General features: G+C 31.9%; 2 protein-coding genes across 4 annotated transcripts in view; one reads left to right on the forward strand and one right to left on the reverse strand.

Annotated features, from left to right (window-relative positions):
• The window catches only part of LOC114942647 (uncharacterized), a 23,866-nt gene extending 14,294 nt beyond the window's left edge, over positions 1-9,572 (forward strand). For all 3 annotated transcript variants that reach the window (XM_029318067.2, XM_029318066.2, XM_029318068.2), the window contains 2 exons: positions 2,770-2,952; positions 8,065-9,572. In XM_029318067.2, the coding sequence (XP_029173900.1) occupies positions 2,770-2,952; positions 8,065-8,130 (249 nt within the window). In that variant the 3' untranslated portion in view covers positions 8,131-9,572. The remainder of the gene's footprint in view (positions 1-2,769; positions 2,953-8,064) is intronic.
• Positions 8,823-19,090, reverse strand: LOC114942604 (Mitochondrial amidoxime reducing component). Its single transcript, XM_029318007.2, has 5 exons — positions 18,735-19,090; positions 14,983-15,281; positions 11,937-12,221; positions 10,918-11,195; positions 8,823-10,733 (listed from the first exon to the last, which is right to left on the reverse strand). Exons 1-5 carry the CDS (start codon positions 18,736-18,738, stop codon positions 10,568-10,570), a joined length of 1,032 nt encoding a protein of 343 aa, XP_029173840.2. The 5' UTR covers positions 18,739-19,090; the 3' UTR covers positions 8,823-10,567.
• Positions 19,091-19,337: the final 247 nt, after the last annotated feature.

The following is a 19,337-nucleotide window of genomic DNA, read 5'->3' on the forward strand; positions in this document are numbered from 1 at the left end:
AAATTAAAATTCTGTTAAAGTAAACTCTACTTGTGTCTATGTATTATATATACTAATAATATTTTATATAGTAATAATAAAAATATATAAATATTGTATAAATACTATACTTGAAATTAATTGAAGAATGTAATTTTTTGTTAAATATTTGATTTCTGCAGGGCTTAGTTTGCGAAAAACTCTTTATTTTCAATGACTTATAACTCGAAAATTATTAATGCCTCAACAATTGCGCTGAGAAAAAATCGCCTCCAAATAATCCCAGGAATCTGTCATTAGCAGATGATTCGTGAATTTCGGGACACTCTGTGTATAATATGTTTCTTTATTTTTTTTTTTCTCACCTTCATCTCTTCATATATCTTGTATTTTATTTATAATACTTTTATAATCGCGTCATCAGCATGTTGTTTCTCGAAATAAAGCATGAAAGAGCTAAAAAAATTTATTTCGATGTTTATAATTACACTTTTGTAGAAAATCAGTTATCATTTTTTTTCAACAATAATGTTTCATTTTTCTATCGATGTATGTATTGTACATGATTTTTGTAATATCGTACGCAATGTCTTGCGCGTTACGTACAAAAGTAGCACAATCGCACCTCTTCACCTAGCTTGCAATCGCATCCTTTCTTAATTGTTCTATTATATTTTCAGTTAATTTTTTTCCTTTCACATAATTCTCTTCTCCGATTGCAAAATATAGTTCACATTGAGTTTTGAATCACAAAGTATCTACGCATGCCCGCACTTTTTCATGCATGTCACGATCATCCTTGACTCTCGCGATTTGAGAGAAAGAGAGCGAGAGAGAGAAAGAGAAAGAAATGTTCTCTTATATATCTTCCGCTTACTTTCCACTGGTGACTTAATCCTTCTTGACGACTTATTCTGAACAAATTATACCGACACTCTTCCTGTCTGGCATTATTTTGTTCTTTTTTTCCTCTCTCACACCGTTTCTCCTTCCTTCGTACAAAGGCTCTACCTGTTTGAGTCTTGCCTGTCTCGCTGCGCATGAATTGCATATCAAGATCTCTAATATCTTATTGTATATGCATATTATATATACATATTGCATATGTATATTATGTATATGTATATATACGCAAATGTGTATATATATATATATACGTCTGAAAATAATACGCGACAGCAATTATTCTAATCTGCCATTTCTATCTATGTGAAAAAGACTCTTACTTATCCGCTACGACTTCTTTCATATTTATGCACTTTATATACGTCTAACGTTGCAAGGAGGTCTTGGCATGTAATTTATATATTACGCATCCTTAACCCATAATTAGGTGTTATTTTTTAGAATTTTTCTATATACATATGTAAAAATGGAATTATAGTACAACTATTTAACTAAAACGAATAATACATTTATATTTTTCTCTAATATTCAGATAATTAAAAATTATTGAGAGTCCACATTTTTCAAAAATTGTAAATACCTGTGTAAAGAAACGTTGATTCATTTTAAATTGATATTTCTTGTCTTTTGACATTTTAGTCTCATTATAAAAAATAATTTGCACTTGAATGAAAATTCAAAGATATAGCAAAAATTCCCTTAAATTTTTAATCACTTAATTATATTTTCAATTTTGTTTTTTTGGACTCTGGAAAATTTAGCAGGGAAATTTTGTCCAAATCATGTTCCAAAAATCCCATCTTGTTCCACCCAGCCAACGGTCCCGACGCAACGCTGACAACCACCGACTTAAAGACTCTTTTTTTTATATGGCGTTTTATATGGCTGCTCGGCTGATGGACAGGCCGATTCTCTCGAGATCCGGCGAATCGCCATTGATCGATGCCGATTCTCTCGTCGTTGTAATCTTCGTACTCGTCCATTGCACCGTATATTTAGCGGTTCGTAGCTGTATCTTATTTTATTTCGTATATTTTGAACGCACGCCGGAGTATATTATGTATTATAAACGCACGCAGATTTAATCGGCAGACGAATCGGTTACAAGAAATAAAATAAAAATAATAATAAGATTTGTATGTACGTAAAGTGATCAAATTTTTGTGAAATGTAAAGAGACTCTTTATTTCGACAAAACTGGTACCGGTTTGTCTGCCAATCAGCGATTTTGTATCTCGTAGCATTTGGAAATTTGATAATAATTAGTTGATGATCGACGTATAAACTCTTGAAAAACGCGCTTATGACTAGAGCGTATCATCGAGTCCGTTATGGTGTATGGTTTAATCTGTTGTCGCCATTTTATCACCTAGGCGATTTCACCTTTTTATGGTGCACAACGCAGGGTGTCCATATAAAGATCCTTAATTGATCCTTAATTAATCGCAAGACCGCTCTGTATCTGCGACTCGAGAATCAATCTTCTATAATTCTCTCAAGCTGGAGGATTAGAGAAGGAAAAAAAGAATACCCTATATGGACACCCTGTAGACAAGTCTCGAATATTACGAGCCGAAGGAGCGCACGTAAGGATCGTAGCAGCGAGATCGATGGATCGTAGCCACAAGTAGGACGTGAGAGAGCACCGTAGTGTCGGGAGCGCTGGAGTTGGACGTGGAGCTGCCAAATATACACACCGCAATTTTTCCCCCCCTTATAATAAAACCAAACAGTAATATTAATAATTGTAAATTAATCCCTGTATTACTCACTTTCGCGCCGCCCAGGAATGCATCCCCGGACGTGGGGAGAGTCATCCCAGACAAGGCGGGATCCCTCGCTACCTGACAACCTGATGCCGACGGATTTCTGTCAAATTTTCAGACGGTGGCTAGCAGCGGAAGTAACTCGGGAGGCTCAGGAGGCGCAAATTGGTGGGGCAGTAGCGAAGAGAAGCCTATAATAGGACCGACGCAGGGTATGACGATGGCTATACCCGGTCCTTGGACCAGACTCCTTCTCATCGCTAATCGAGGATGGGCAGATATGATAGCGGATGTAGTACTTGTGAGTAAAAATATCTCTGTACACTTTTACTTCGACCTGGAATCTTTTCTTTTTCGATGCGAATTCGAAATCAAATCTAGACGCTAGAAGGTCAATCTTACCTCTAGTCTAAAGACTAGATTTTGCTTCATATTAATTTACGTTATTTTTTTCAAGGATTTAATCTAATGTTTTTTGTAAAATCTCACCGTGTGAAAAAAAAAAAATATATTTTTCAACGAAAATCTCATATAATGGAGAGACTTTAAAAATTTCACAATTATTTTAGTGTGCTCTAGTTTAAAGATTAGATTTTGCTTCATATTAATTTACGTTATTTTTTTCAAAGATTTAATCTAATGTTTTCTGTAAAATCTCACCGTGTGAAAAAAGAATATATTATATTTTTTAACGAAAATCTCATATAATGGAGAGACTTTAAAAATTTCACAATTATTTTAGTGTGCTCTAGTCTAAAGACTAGATTTTGCTTCATATTAATTTACGTTATTTTTTTCAAGGATTTAATCTAATGTTTTCTGTAAAATCTCACCGTGTGAAAAAAGAATATATTATATTTTTTAACGAAAATCTCATATAATGGAGAGACTTTAAAAATTTCACATTTATTTTAGTGTGCTCTAGTCTAAAGACTAGATTTTGCTTCATATTAATTTACGTAATTTTTTTCAAGGATTTAATCTAATGTTTTCTATAAAATTTCACCGTGTGAAAAGACAAATATATTACATTTTTCAAGGAAAATCTCATATAACGGAGAGACTAAAAATTTTACAATTATTCTAGTTTGTTCTAGTCTAAAAACTAGATTTTGCTTCATATTAATTTACGTTATTTTTCTCAAAGATTTAATCAAATATTTTCTGCAAATTTAAAATCTCACCGTGTGACAAGAAAATAAATAAACTATATTTTTCAACGAAAATCTCATATAATGGAGAGACTTTAAAAATTTCACAATCATGCTTTTTCTTGAGAAGAATGTATCGTGCAACCAATTCTTACACGTAATATGAAGTAATTGGTGACTGATAATCGTACCTGTTGCACAGGTCAGAGCTAGTGTTGACATTGTTATCATATAAGCACATAATGATTGGTTTTGAAAGAAAATGTCCAAATTATTTCACTTATATGTAACAAGTAGACGACGGTATTATTTACTCCGGGCGCCGATTATAGATCCCGAGATTGTAATGACGTAGTTCATTCGAAAGTAAGCCGCGACTGTGACGAAATATTGAACCACAACATCGAGGCGCGATTGATTAATAGATGTCGAACTGATGGACATGTAATCACGTTAGACAATTGTAAATAGATAGCGCATGCATTATAAGAGATTCAATTAAAATGATTAATTTGAAAAGTGTTAGATTTCAATTCCGGAAACATACGCGGATAATTGCACCTTCTGTATGACCTGTATCAATTATTATTTCATTAATTATTATTTGCATTTTATTATCCGATAAGGAAAGAGAGAGAAGAGAAATTGCGAGTTATTTCGACATTCGTTAAAACCAGAAAAGATATCCTTCTAATTAGACGACATTTATGATCTATCAGACGGAACTTGTGTGTGAAATTTTTTTCAGAGCTATAAATTTAATAAGGAGTTCAATTAAAAACAAGTTTAAGCAAAAAAAACATGAAAAATTAATATCGCACAGATATTCGTGTAATTGTGATAGCGATTCCACTATAAAGGCCAATTCAATTCTGTCGTCGCAAATGACTGCATTTGTCGACACGCAATAATTGTTACTCGCAATTCTTTTCTTTAACGGATTGATAAGTGAAATTAAATCGTAGGTTTCTTATATAAAATTACAAAATTAATCAAAGAAACGCAGAACGCAAAACAAAATAATAAGAAATATATAAAATTGCATCCGTCTTTTAAAGAAAATTATTTTGACGAAACAATATAATCAAGTTATCATTAACATAATCATGAATAAATAAATTATCATTACTATAAAAATAACATATAAGAATATTGATAAATTGTGCTAAAAAATTAATTTTAAATTAATAAAAAAATCATATATAAAATATATACAAAAGATGATTTTTATAATATTCGACACATGATAGATAAATAAGAAATACGTACATAATATTATATTTTGCCTTAATAAAAAATATATATATTTTTTTTATAAAACAATATAATCACGTTATCATTAATAAGATAATTATAATTAGAAATGAAAGCGCAAACCGCGCTGAAAAATAAATTATAAATTAAAAAAAAAATAAGAGCTAAATTGCATGATAGAATTTTATAAAATATCCCTAAAATTAACTCTGACATTAAAAAGATTTGTATTTATTACTATGTTATAATATTCGCAGTGCCTAGCAGACCAGACTTATGGCACAATACTGTATAATGAGGTTGCGTGACGTGCATAAAGATCAATTCGTGCTGAATCAATTGCTGACTTAAAATTTCTTCCAAAGGAGATCGACAAATTAAAGTTCAATGGAATGTCTATTTCATATTTTTGCCAAAATTCGAGCAAGCGTGGCACTACGCGCGACGCGTTCTTTCAGATGCAAATCCGGCGATTACGCAGGCACGCCGGAATCGATGGAAAGCAAAAATATAAGCGACTTTCTCTATGAAATAGCGCGTCCATTTACCAGCTGCAACTTATGCAAGAAGCCGCTTCTGGCACGCAAGATTGCCCGAAGGCGACAAACTGGCCGATGGCTATACCTGCGCGAAAATAGTATCCGTAATGTTATGCTATTTTTTTGCAAGAACTATGTGTGTAATTAAAAAAAACTCACGAGTTAACAGCAAAAAAATTTACAAAAAAATAAGTGAATAAACTTCTTTTATTTTTCCTCATTTCGAGTAATAATTTTAAGTTTCTCATCTTGCAATTTCAAGGAAGATAAATTAATATGCATTGGAATTATAGATTTGTCCGATTTTAATATTGGAAAGTTTTTTTATACTGTTTAATTGACTTAATGTAAATTGCAAATGAATACTACTAAATAAGTTAATTAAATCAATCTTTCCTGATGGTAAAATAATATTATAGAGGAAGAAGATAAAAAATTGACTGTGAGATGATTATTATATTCGCGGTAACTTTCATATACGTTGCCAAATGGATTACTTTCACTTTGTGACTTAACCATTTTTGAGCTCGTAGAGCATGAAATAAGTGGGCTACAGTCGACTGGACATTATATAGGAGATCATTTCGCACTGTGTCCGAATAAATTTCAATCTTCGGATCCAGTGCGAGATAAATGATCTCTTGCTTAATACAAACGATGTGAGTTCTATAATATAATAAAATGACCTCCCAATCTTTGACCTACATCACACTGCAATCGATGGATTAGAATGCAATCCTCTTACGTAAACCGCTTAGTTAATCCACCATCAATCAATAGTTGATAAAATAATGGCCATAATAATCTTTATTATTAATAGAATTTGAAAGTCGGAACTGAACCGAAGTTTAGATCGTGTGCATAATAATTCTTTCTCGTATCCGTCGTTACAATCAACTATGATTTTTTAACCCAATGATTTTTACGCTCATAATACTCGAAATCGTCATGAAAAGTGATATACTTATTAGACCATCTAGTTGATGTAATCGCGACATTTATCGGTTGCATGTGATATAATGTATGATTTAAATGTTTTTATGAAAAATTAACATCATACATTATTAAAATTTTCAATAAGAAATAAATAATTAATTTTTATATTTATATTTATTTTATATTTATATCAGTGCCTATCGAAAATAATTATATAAATATTGAAGAGAAAATTTAAATACTAATTAATACACTAGACTGGTTTGAATCAAGTTTGTTCTTAGCGAAAGTGAAACTGTTTAACGAAAGAGTGTGCGCAATTAATTCGCGGCAAATTTTAATAATCTGTGCTAAATATCAACAACAGTTAGAGAAAGTTAAAATTTTATTAATCAAACAAACACTTGTTCTTTATATTCATCAATTTAATCAAAGGAATTGGATCGAATGAATAAATATAAATATATCCTCGACTTTTTTTCTCTCTCTAATTGAATAATAATTGAATAATAATTAAACAATTATGTATAAGATACCAAAATATAAAAAAAATCTAATAAATTTTACAAAAATAAAGAAATTGGAATTGTATCGAAATTTATGATAATGCAATACAAGGTGTAAAACGGAAATAACATAATATCAACAAAACCACGTAGTGCTTAAAAGTATATGATCTTACGAAACGAATCTTTGGACAGTGCAAACACCGGTTTTGCGTGTATTACAGTCACAGGCTGCAATCATGGCCTGTATACAATTTGTATTATACTTGCGAGAAATTGTGCAGCGTAATATAAATTAAAACTTTGCGGCGATCGATTGACTATGCAACGGGCAGGAAGTTGTTTAAGTAAAGGCGCGAAGAGAAAGGAAATGGAGATTCTGAAACATACATTTATTTTTTTTTTTGTTAATTGCTGTTGAAATTTTTTGCGGCGTTGTGTTGACCCGGGTCGACACCATAATAAGTATTACTTTTATTATGCGCAATTCGCGGCACAATTACTTACTTCACTCGCGCTAACGTGCAAGAATTTTTATCGCTGAGAAGCATCCGTCGCGTTGCTTCGAAAGTGTTCACGCTTCGAAGTCTCCTTGATTCGTCGAATTAAGCGTTTCTACGTGTTTGAGATTTTATACGATAAAATGTAAAAATAGCGGAAGAAACTTTACCTCCTCGAGCGCGGAATGCGTGATATAAAGCACACGCACCCGAATTAATTATTTTTCACTCATTTCAAATCGATTGACTTTCTACAATTTTTATAATATAAAGAAAATATTTCGTATAATATAAAATAATTTATATTAAATAATTTGATATAAAAAAATATGCATAACATAAAAGAAATAATTTATATTAAATAATATAATTTTAAGAAATCAGATTGTGACGAATGAAAAGTATGAGATATTGATTTGTTCGAGAAACCTAAAATAGATAAAATCCTATAAAACCGGAAACAATGCGTCGAGTCGAATATACCGAAGAGTATGCGGATTAAAATAAATGTGTCTTCGAATTTACAGCGCTTAGCTGCAGTAAGCGAGAAGTTTGTCAACTACAAGGCGAAACTTATCACCTGGCTCATCTAAGGAGCTTACTCGAGGATCGGGATGAGGAAGCATAGGACGGGGCCTCGCCGGCCTTGGTATCGCCACGTGGACATCATCGCCGAGCCGCCTCTACCAGAAAGGAACACGGGTACGACGTTGGCAACAGAATCGAAATCTCACCGATGTTGCCCCCTTGTTCCCGAGATCCTGAATTCACTTCCTTCGTCAATGGCCGTCGAGCTCTTTGTGAAAACACACAAGACACTTCGTCACCAAATGTAATTCCTCCCTAAGAACGTGACGTTAACTCGATTTCGTCCGACTTCGTTCACTCGACTCTCTGTACAATTTCTTTTCCACCTTACTCTTTCTCTCTTTCTCTTTCTTTCTTTCCCTTTGTCTCACTCTTCTCTCGCATTTTTTTTCTATTTACTTTCTATTATTCTGTAGTCGATTTATTATTAAAAAAAAAACCGTTAATAGAGAAATTTCCGTATTTTCGGTCGTCGTTTTAAGGCGATCGAAAATTTAATTTCGCTATGTGGGGTGGCTTGAAGCTGCCATGGTACGATGGAAACACATCGAGAGAGATGTATATTGAAACTATGAAATCGAATTTGTGATACGACACGCTCGCCGTTGACAGTTCGAATGAAATGATTCATGCATCGACGACTACGGGTAAAATAAATTTCTCCGCGCTTTCTCGCGCTGCTTTTTTTCACGAGCCATCCCCCTTCGGCTTCGAAAAATATCTCGATTCGCGCTTTAAGAGTCATACAGAAATTTTCTTTCCTCCGTAGAAAATGTGTTAACATGATGATGTACAGAGTCTTACGATCTCCTTCGATCGTGACAGGGATAAGACGCGTGCTGTTTGCAAAATCGAAGAATACTAAATATTATATATCGGTCTTCGATTATTAATTGCGCGAACGATTACATTTCGATCGATCGTCGTCGAGCACAAGAATAAACAAGATTATCGCAAACTTGTACATAGCTTACCCCCAGGAGATGGAACAGTGCCAGGCATATAATATATTGTTTCTGTCTATTTTTGTGTCTTTAACACTGCTTTCTTTTGTTATCTCATCTCATATACATATATGTCTATTTTCTCTTCCTTTCTACAATTGCGGTGACGTAAAGCTTGTGAAATTTAGGCAATTAAGTTTGTTAAGTATTGTTAATATTGAAAACAGAATTATCTCTCTCTCCCTTTCTCTCTCGTATTTCAAGTTGATGTAATTTGTAAAAGCCTGTCACTGCAACGAACCGTGGAAATATAAATTACTTTTCCTCTTGGATTTTTCCGCTACAGAAAAATCCAATAAGCAATGTAATTAAAAAAAAAAAAAAAACGTAATGTCGTCAGAAAACGCGGCGTTTCTCGTCCTTGAACCGAGCGTATTATTTCTCTATGTAAAACATCCCTGTTGTGTTGTAGTGAAAATAAATATTATTGTAATAAGAAACAAGAGTTGTGTGATTTTTTTACTTTAACTAGACAGATTAGACATGATTTTTAATATATTGACAAGAATGTGTAATTACATATATTTCCATTTCACAACATATTAATATGATTTATTCAAATCTCTTTTTCTACGGTATCAAAATATAATTAGAAAAATATGTGATTCAGATACAAAATCCACAGTTATATATTTACAGTTTATGATATAATTTTTGAAAATTAAAAAAATGTGTACTAAATTGTTATGAATATTTGATAAGATTAAACTAAACGTAGCAGAAGCTTGCAAAAGCAGTACTATATGTAATATAGGTATATGAATATACATGAATTATGCTTAAAGCTCACTTTTAAGCCACATACAATATGATGATGCATTTTGAGCGACATTAATCACAAGTATCACAATGCGCGTATCCATAAAATTTTTTCAGAAATTCACCATCTCATAATTTCTCAAAACTCAATCATTTTTGTATTACAAAATAAACTTATTTCTATTCTTTGAGATATTATAAATTTTAGGTAAATGATATATTCAAGGAGTAAAAATTAATTTTTTAACAATATAGCAAAATATATATTTTCAAACTTTTAGGCTACATCTTTTAAACTACTATCGCAATTCCATGACACAGAAATTGAAGAGATTTAAATTGCCTGATTTAGGATTATTTAATCCTGCATCGTTGTTCATTTTACATCTCTGTAGTACGAAACTTTCAATTTCGTAAGATATTGATTTTAATAAGACATCAGTAATCATTGTTATAATTTTATGATTCTTATCGTTGAGAGAAACATCTCAATCGTATATTTCTAATTAAGGATGTCTCTTACACACATGAATTGTGCGCATAATACAAATACTTCATTGTTAAATTCCAGACTTCGCTTTTTATAATTTTTCGACCATCAAATCAGTGAGGCTCGTGTTTTAAAATCTCACAGCTCCTGCTCGTATTTTAAAATCTCACAGGAGTCCCAACGATGTAGCTATGATGGCGAAGTTAAAGAGGGTACTGTCTCCTCTTCTACATTCACATAAATCGAATCGCCTAAACGAACCTTCCCATTTGATCCTCGTAGTGCGAGATGAAGTCCCATAGCTGGACTGTCGCCAACTGAGGGTCGAATTTCCGGGTCGGTTATTTGTCTGTAACTGTTGGGAAAAAATTTCTCATTAACGGAATTACAATATTATCTAAAGTTCTCTTGACGTCTCTTGTAAATATATAAATATAGTTTTGTCATTTTGCAATTTTGCGACAGAATTGTCTGTATTGATATATGTATGTAAAGAAATCGTGTATATTATTTTTTTAAAACTTTATATATTAATATACCTTTTTAAAGTCTTCAGAGGTTCGACATTGGGATGTTTCGTTCCAGTTTCTGGATTCACCGTAGTAAAAATGCATCTTGTGCATGGTCTAATATTTCTGAAAATCACATTTCCGATTTTCACCCAATCCCATTTATCCTCCTCGAAAGCAGTTGCACCCTTGACCAGAAAATTCATACGAAATTGCTGCGCCACGGCAGGTTCATCCAATCGGTTATTAAGGTCTGTCAGCGAAGCTTCATTGAGCAGACTGTAACTTGATTCATCTGGGTAAGCTCCCTATTGACGGAATAAACTTTTGCAGTTTTCCAGTGTCGTGCATTATTTAAAACAAAATTATGATTTTTAATGTTTTCGATATTTAATAAACTATATGTACAATTATTACAATATATGTATATTTATATAATTGTATAAATGCTTCTACGCGTTATATGGCAAACTATTTTCTCTTTATTATATAAATGACATAAAAGTGTTTTTCCTTGTCAATTAAGTTGATAGATCTATTATAATAAAATTCTCGCATAATGTGGTTAGTAATAGATGTAAGATACGATGCAGGAAAATCAGTAAGTTGACTCGTAGCGGAAGTATTTAGCACGAAGTTAAAATGTGACTCTTCCGTTAGAAACTTATAAGGAATGATTACGTTGACGGGAAGATCGTTCAGATCTCCAAGAAACAAGAAATAAAATAAATAATTGTTAGAAAATATAATTTTTTTAAATAAAAATTTGAAACTATAAATATAGATAATAATATAAATCGGCCAACAGAGCCAAAGCGCGAAAAATTAATTACTTGGAACTGTATCTCTTGGTTTGAGATCACTAAGTTCCATATATAAATTAATCTCGAACTTACATATGAAGAAATAGACGCGAATATAATCTATAAATATAGATCTATTAACTTAGATACAAAACTTAAATACAAAAAAAATAAATCGAGCTTTCGATAAATAAATTATAATGATTAAATCTCGTACATCTCGTCGTTGCGAAAAATAGTACTTACGGTATCCAACGGCGTCGCTAAAGGAAAGGCCTTTTCATTTCTTTTTCTTACATCTCTCGCAGGTCCATCCACTGGATAGTAGACCAATCTAAGACCAGTATCCTCCTGAAGAAGGAAGCGTGACAGCCATCGAGCAACTTCTTCACCACAATCGCGAGCCGGTACCGCTTGACCCCAAACAGCAGTACGGAAGCTTTTACCGCGAAGCTGAGCGAAATCCACTGATATCGACATCATTCCCGGAGCACGAAGCGTTAATACGGAACCGGAAACTTCGGGTAGTACCTTTATAGTAGGCAATAAAGGAATGGCTATGATTAGAATAATTAAATATCGCTATTAGCTTCAATAAAGATAGTAGAGTATATAACAATCAGTAAATATACACATGACACATAAAAGAAATACATAAGTGGTTGAGCTGTTCATTTCTCTCTTAGTAATTTATTTTCCGTTTGTGGTAAAATTTAATTATGATGCATAATATAGTAGAACCGGATAATAGCTTTTAATGTAGAATGTAATAAACTATATAATAGAATAATTAAAATTATAAAATTTTAATATACTCTTATATTACTATATAAACTCTTTACACTATATTTATATTATGTATACAGGATATTTTAAGAAGAATGAGTTTTAAGAGAAATCAGTTTTCTAGGATATGATTGTATACATCATTTTAAGCAAAAAATGTTTATATAAACATGTGACCTATTCTGGATAGTTATAAAAATACAACGTATTCAGTTTTAAGAATAAATATATTCATTGACTTATTGAAACCAAATTCTATAAAAGAATTACATGACATTTTTTAAGCTTACAATACATTTAAATTAATATTAATTAATAAATAATAATTTCAATTAATTAATAATATTTTTGTCATAAATAATTATGAGCCATTTTAATTACACCAAAAACCAAAAATGTCGAACGAACACAAAATTTATTAAACGTGTCTAATAATAAAGTAAAACTCTTCTCTCGACCGTACTGGCAAATATTATTTATTAAATCACAACGTTTCCACCCTTCTTTGTGTATAATAATCTTCTAATAACAGCAAACAACAAAAATTTAATATAATTGTTTCATTTGGTTCTACTAAGTTAATGTATTAGTTCTTAAATTTGAAGATGTATCTTTATTATTAATGTATTGTATTAGCTTATAATTTCATGTAATTATTTCATAGAATTTGGTTCTAATAAGTTAATGAATGTATTTGTTCTTAAAACTAAATACATTGTATTTTTATAACCATGTAAAATAGAATACATGTTATATATAAACTCTTTTGCTTAAAATGACGTGTTACAATCATGTCCTAAAATGCTTATTATTCCTCCTAAAACACACTATATATAAATATTTTTATTTTCTCATTTTGTTTAATGAGTATAATTACGCGCGTGAAGCGAATTAAATTACGCATTATTCTTTGATAATAAAATCTTAAAAATTGCAATGCAAGCATAAAAATTATTATTGCAATGCATGCTTAAAAATACTATATTGTATATTAATTAATTACGTAATGCATAAAAATTAAATGTTTAAATCTTTAAGAATTTTTAAGAGAGAACAAAAAATAAAATGTTCTACAAAAATTTCTTTCAATCAAAATATTTGCGTCTTCATTAGATATGCGCGTCTGTGCGCGTTCGCTGCACGATGATCACGTGACCGTCAGTCTCGCAATCGCAATGTCTCGAACGAGATTCAGTTCCGCGCGAGGCGCGCAACGTGATGGATGTGGGGAGTGTACTAATCCAATGGAAAGGATAGAAAGAGACAGACTGCACGTCACGCAAGACTCTGAGCAGTAACGGTGTCGCCATCTAACGGCGAAACCCAACTACATAATCCAGAGTGCGAGAACATCTCTCTCTTTCTATTAGACGTGTGCGTCTCACACGACCACCACGTTGCAAGTCTCGCACAAGACTAATCCCTACTCCGACTGCAGACTTTGCGCAGCGGTGTCGCCAACTGACGGAACCTAACTTTACTGCCAAGAATGAATCGGACCCGACGAAAGCATCTCTCTCTTTCTAGCCTTTCCATTAGATTAGTACACCCCCCACGTCCGTCATGCTGCGCGTCTCGCGCGGGACTGATTCCCGTTCGAGATATCGCGACTGCGAGACTGACGATCACGTGATCAGTCCCGCGCGAAGCGCGCAACGTGGCGTACGGAGATGCGTGAATCTAATGGAAGCGTAGATTTTAATCGATTCTTGTAGAAAATTCTATTTTTTTGTTCTCTCTGTTAGATTTAAATATTGAATTTTTATGCATTATATAATTAATTAATATATTTTTATGCATGCGTTGTAATAATAATTTTTAAGCATGCGTTGCAATTTTTGAGATCTTATTATTAGAGAATAATATAACTTCGCTTTCTGGGCGTAATTATATATTCAGTTAGATTAAACAAAATGAGAAAATAAAAATATTTATATACAGTGTGTTTCAAGAGGAATGGCCAGCATTCTGGGACATGATTGTAAGGCATCGTTTTAAGCAAGAAAGTTTATATAATATATCCTATTCTACACGGTTATAAAAATATAACGCATTCAATTTTAAGAACAAATATATTCATTAACTTATTAGAACCAAATTCTATGAAATAATTATATGAAATTTTAAGCTTTACAATACATTTGAATGAGTAATATTAATTATAGTAATCAATAATTTCGAGTAATTAATTTGATTCTGCTATAAGTTCATAAATATATTCGTTCTTAAACTTGAATACGTTCTACCTTTATAATCATCGAGAATAGGACACATGTTCATATAAACTTTTGTTGCTTAAAACAATGTGTACAACCAAGTCCTAGAATATGTTGATCATTTCTCTTAAAACGTCCTGTATAAAATTATATTAAATATAACATATTATAATATATATATATATATATATATATATATATATATACAGGTAAATATAAATATATTGTTATATAATATAACTTTTATATATTATTATATAATATATAATATATCTTGTAGCTTTTCTTACATTGACCATTTTGGGTAACTGTCTGGCGGTGAGAAATCGCCCTTCAAGATCGAGAACCATCAACGTACGATCTCTTAACCAACCCGATTTTAGACCTAGTATCGTGCATTCCATCTCGTTCATGCGAACAGCGCCAAGTGATTTAATCGGGAACACGACTAGATCGCTCAGTTCTCCTACTTTTCGCCATTTCGATGGTAGCTGAGGCTTCTGTTTTTTGATCCACCACCACCAAATAAAGAAAGCCGCTGTGCCAGCACCTACAGCGGCAGCCGTGACAAATGCAAGTCGTGTTCTGTCTGAAAATGATCATAAAAAGTGACCAAAAAGTATAAGTTATATATTAATATAACTTTTTTCACCATTTGCGATCTTAATCTCGTTGATGGATTCTCTGACAAATTTTTAAAAGCAATTTTTTTATAAATAAAGGTTAATCAAGGCACTATTATATTTTACAAGATTACATAAGAGATTGAAATAGAAATATGATTTTAACAAGTCTACTTCCCTTCTTAACGCCTTTTTATGCTATCAGTTCTAAATTGGCTGAATTGATAATTCAATTATGAAATAGACCATGACGAATCTATGATGTTGTTTATAATATCATACGGGTTTATCTTTCAGGTCACATATGTTCGATGAATGTGATCGAACGTTTAAGTTGCACGGCAACTCATTTCTCGCAACAAAAAAATTAGGTCCACGAGGCGCATAACCGGTTTTATGAATCCCGGAAACGTTTCATAAAATAGTCGTTAAACGAGGTCGGTTTAATCATCTACCGCAACGTAATGTGTATATAATAGTCACAATAGCTGTGTCAGCTACTGCCGACAGAAGAGTCGACAGGCGACAGAAAAGCAATCTCAATTGGAAAATACTTGGAGTAGCTATTTTCAATGTGAATACGCGACAGAGAAAATTGATGCAAGCACTGCGTGTTTGAAAAAATATGACGTATATACTGTTATTTTTTTTAAATGCACAGAGACAGATGTGTAATGCGCATTCATTGTTTTGCACTCTTCCCTTGTCGGTGCATAATGATATGCGTACGTGCGAGACCGGTTAACATATACACGATGCAATTGAACGTAACGAGGCGCAACGAACCTTGCACAGCTCGTGCAGCATTCTTTCCGCGAATTTTTCAATATCAACATTCTATAATATGTACTTTTGGAGTAGAATGCATTTTTATAAATTAATGTTATAAATGCCTTTTTTAGATATAAACGGATATAAAGTTCTAGCCGAGAAAATCGTTAATCTAAATGTTATGTAGCTTGCTAATTAACACTTTGCATGCAAATCACGTGAATCTACTGTTTCTTCGGCCGCACTATATTTTAGATGATATGTATCACCGACATTATAAATGCAATGCAATTTATGCAAGGCAACATAATTGCGATGTAAATTTTATTCGTTGAAAATTACAAATATAAGTTAAATTTTTGTGATACAATTTTCAGGAAAATTGATCTATTAAATTTTTTTACGTTTAGAAAATATTTATGAGACATCTCTCTTTTAAATTTTACTATCATCCTTCAGTGTACTAAAATTAAAATTTTTTATCATATTTTATTATTGAAACAAAGCCTATTTGATCAATTAAAACAACATGTTTTTGCAGTGTAATTAAGGTAAAAAACGCCGAGTAATGATAACTAACGCTAAAAATACAAAATTATCGCAACAAGAACATGGTTATAAAAGAGAAACTGATATCTTTATTATTATCACATCTTGCAAGTCACCTATCAATCTTTTAAAAAATACGCAGATTGTATTTAAATCAAGTACTCAGCAGTTTTTTGTCGCAGTAACCTTTCGAGCAAAAGCAAGTCGAAAAAACTCAACAATCGGCAAGAAAAAAGGCTTATCATATTGAATTATCGATTAGCATTTTTACAACGTAATACACATCATCACGACTTTGCAAGTAAAATATATAATACTTTATCATAAGATGAATCTTTACACGTAAATTATCTCTGTGAATAGGAAAACACACACACGCAATTTTTATTTTTGGTTCTCCCCGAAAATATACTTTCGGAAAGGGGAGATCTCATCGTATAGGCTTCTAGGGAGCTACGCACCCTTTGTGAAATCAATACTCCAAGAAACAGACATCATTCGAGCATGGAAGGTACACTGAAAAAAAAATTATTGGATGCGGATAAATATTTATTTCAATACCGCCTAATAAATTATTTATTTGAAACTAATAATATTGATTTGATGTGAAAAATATTTATTTCATATAAGAAAATTCTTTTCAAAATTGGTAAATATTTATTTGTTCCAAATAAATGATTTATTAGGCGGTATTGAAATAAATATTTATCCGAATCCAATAATTTTTTTTTTCAGTGTAGTTGTCCCTAAACAGGATGTCGTGTTGATGTGTATTACTTAATTATTTTGTCAATTTAAAGGGATTGAAGTTGTATAAATATGATAAGAGATATCAAGAATAGATATCTCTTAATTATGTTAAAAATAGATTGTGATAATAAATTGATAAAATTCAAATTTCTCTATATTGATTTAATCAAGAGATAATAAATTATATATTTTTTTATGATAATGCTAAGAGAAAATTGTGCACTCGTCAAACCATTTGTTGCATTCAATAAGATTTAATGACGAAGGGAAGTTACCGATCGTGAGAGGAATAAAATGGAGAGAAAACATAGCAATTGTTCGTAGGAAATGTGCCGTGCGAAATGCTAAATTCCATAGAGTCATTCTACGGATTATAATGCTTTTTCACTCTTACGCCTTTCTGTTCCGGAATGTTACCTTTATATAATAATGCATTGGTTCTTTAGTTTACAATCACGTAAATAAACACATCTGCTTATGTTATATTATATTTAATGGATTAATTATAATTACATTATATTTGTTATCTATACAATTAATTAATGTTATCTATACGCTGCTCTTCAGGATAATATAATATATAAAACAAAATCAAGATAGATATATTATGAAAAAAATAAATATGTTTTCCATTTAATGCATATAATGCATGTGTTTTTCAAGCTTTTAATTAATTGTACTAATTATTGGATCAACATTTACGAATGTTCGTTTACTCTTCTAAATGTTGAGATTTTGCGAATGTTTTTAAATTACATAATTTTTTTCAATCTCCGTCATTTCTTTAAATTCATACACGGTTTCATCATTCATTATATAACAGCGTTATCGTAAGTCATTAAATTTCTTATCGTATACTTTGTATCAGAATTTTCTCTTTTTCTTTCTTATTTTATATAATTGTTCTTATTTTATCAAATTTTTAATTTAATAATCTTTATTCTTAATAATTACACATGTTTCACTTATGTTTACATCAAATTAAAAAATCTGAAGCACTAATCACAATATTTCTGTGTGAAACAATAATCCTTTTTGACTCTTTATAGATACCTTTCTCATCTTTACTTCCATCTATCTCTGACTTAATTTCCATAGTTTTTTTTAAACTTTTAATTGTCATTTTATTCCCTTGTAAATTTATCATCTTTCTCCACTTCTTATCAATCTTGTACGTACATTAATCTGTGCTCTCAATATCGTGCTTCAATTTACACTCTTTCCAGAAAATAAATTTTTCAATAAATTGATACAAATAGAGCTATTTTACATCACATCGAAATTTTCCTGAACCGGAGCAAATATTCGTGATACGTTATTGACATTAATAAAGCGTACAGTATATTTACCCATGACCGCGACGTCAAGATCGCGATGATGTCACGACGAGAGAGAAGTCGATCTGTGCAATTTGTGCGGATGGTCTCGCAGAAATATATTGCCTTCAACAAATTCCACAGGATCGTCTCGAAAAACAACCGGACAATCCTCGTTCTCTCGCAGCTATCGCAACACTGACTCGAGATTCACGTGCACACCACAACCATCTCCTTCCTCGTGACTCAGAAAAATACCGTTATCTATTCGTTTTATGCGGTACTATCTGCTTTCAACATTGCAGCGAAACACGAGCGTCGCCATCGCGTCGACATGTGCTAGGCAGAAAGCAATCGACGTGATGTGCAAGAGGTCCGTCCTGAATTGGCACGTAGCTTTCTACGGGCGTGGGTCGGCACATGCGCCGGTCTCTCTGATGACGAGACCGGTCTCTCTTTCGGTAGTTTTTAGGAACCCGCTCGAGAGCAGATGTGTGCCTAATAAAACTATATATATATATAATTACTAACTAATTTAGAGAGAATTTTTCTGCAAAACTTTGAAAATTGTTAAAATAAAAAAGATTATTCCCCCCGCAATTATTTTCTTATAAAGTTATTATAAAATAATTCTTT

The sequence above is a fragment of the Nylanderia fulva genome, unplaced genomic scaffold (genome assembly GCF_048542155.1).
Source record: "Nylanderia fulva isolate GAGA-0341 unplaced genomic scaffold, ASM4854215v1 Scaffold12, whole genome shotgun sequence".
Lineage (NCBI taxonomy): Eukaryota > Metazoa > Arthropoda > Insecta > Hymenoptera > Formicidae > Nylanderia > Nylanderia fulva.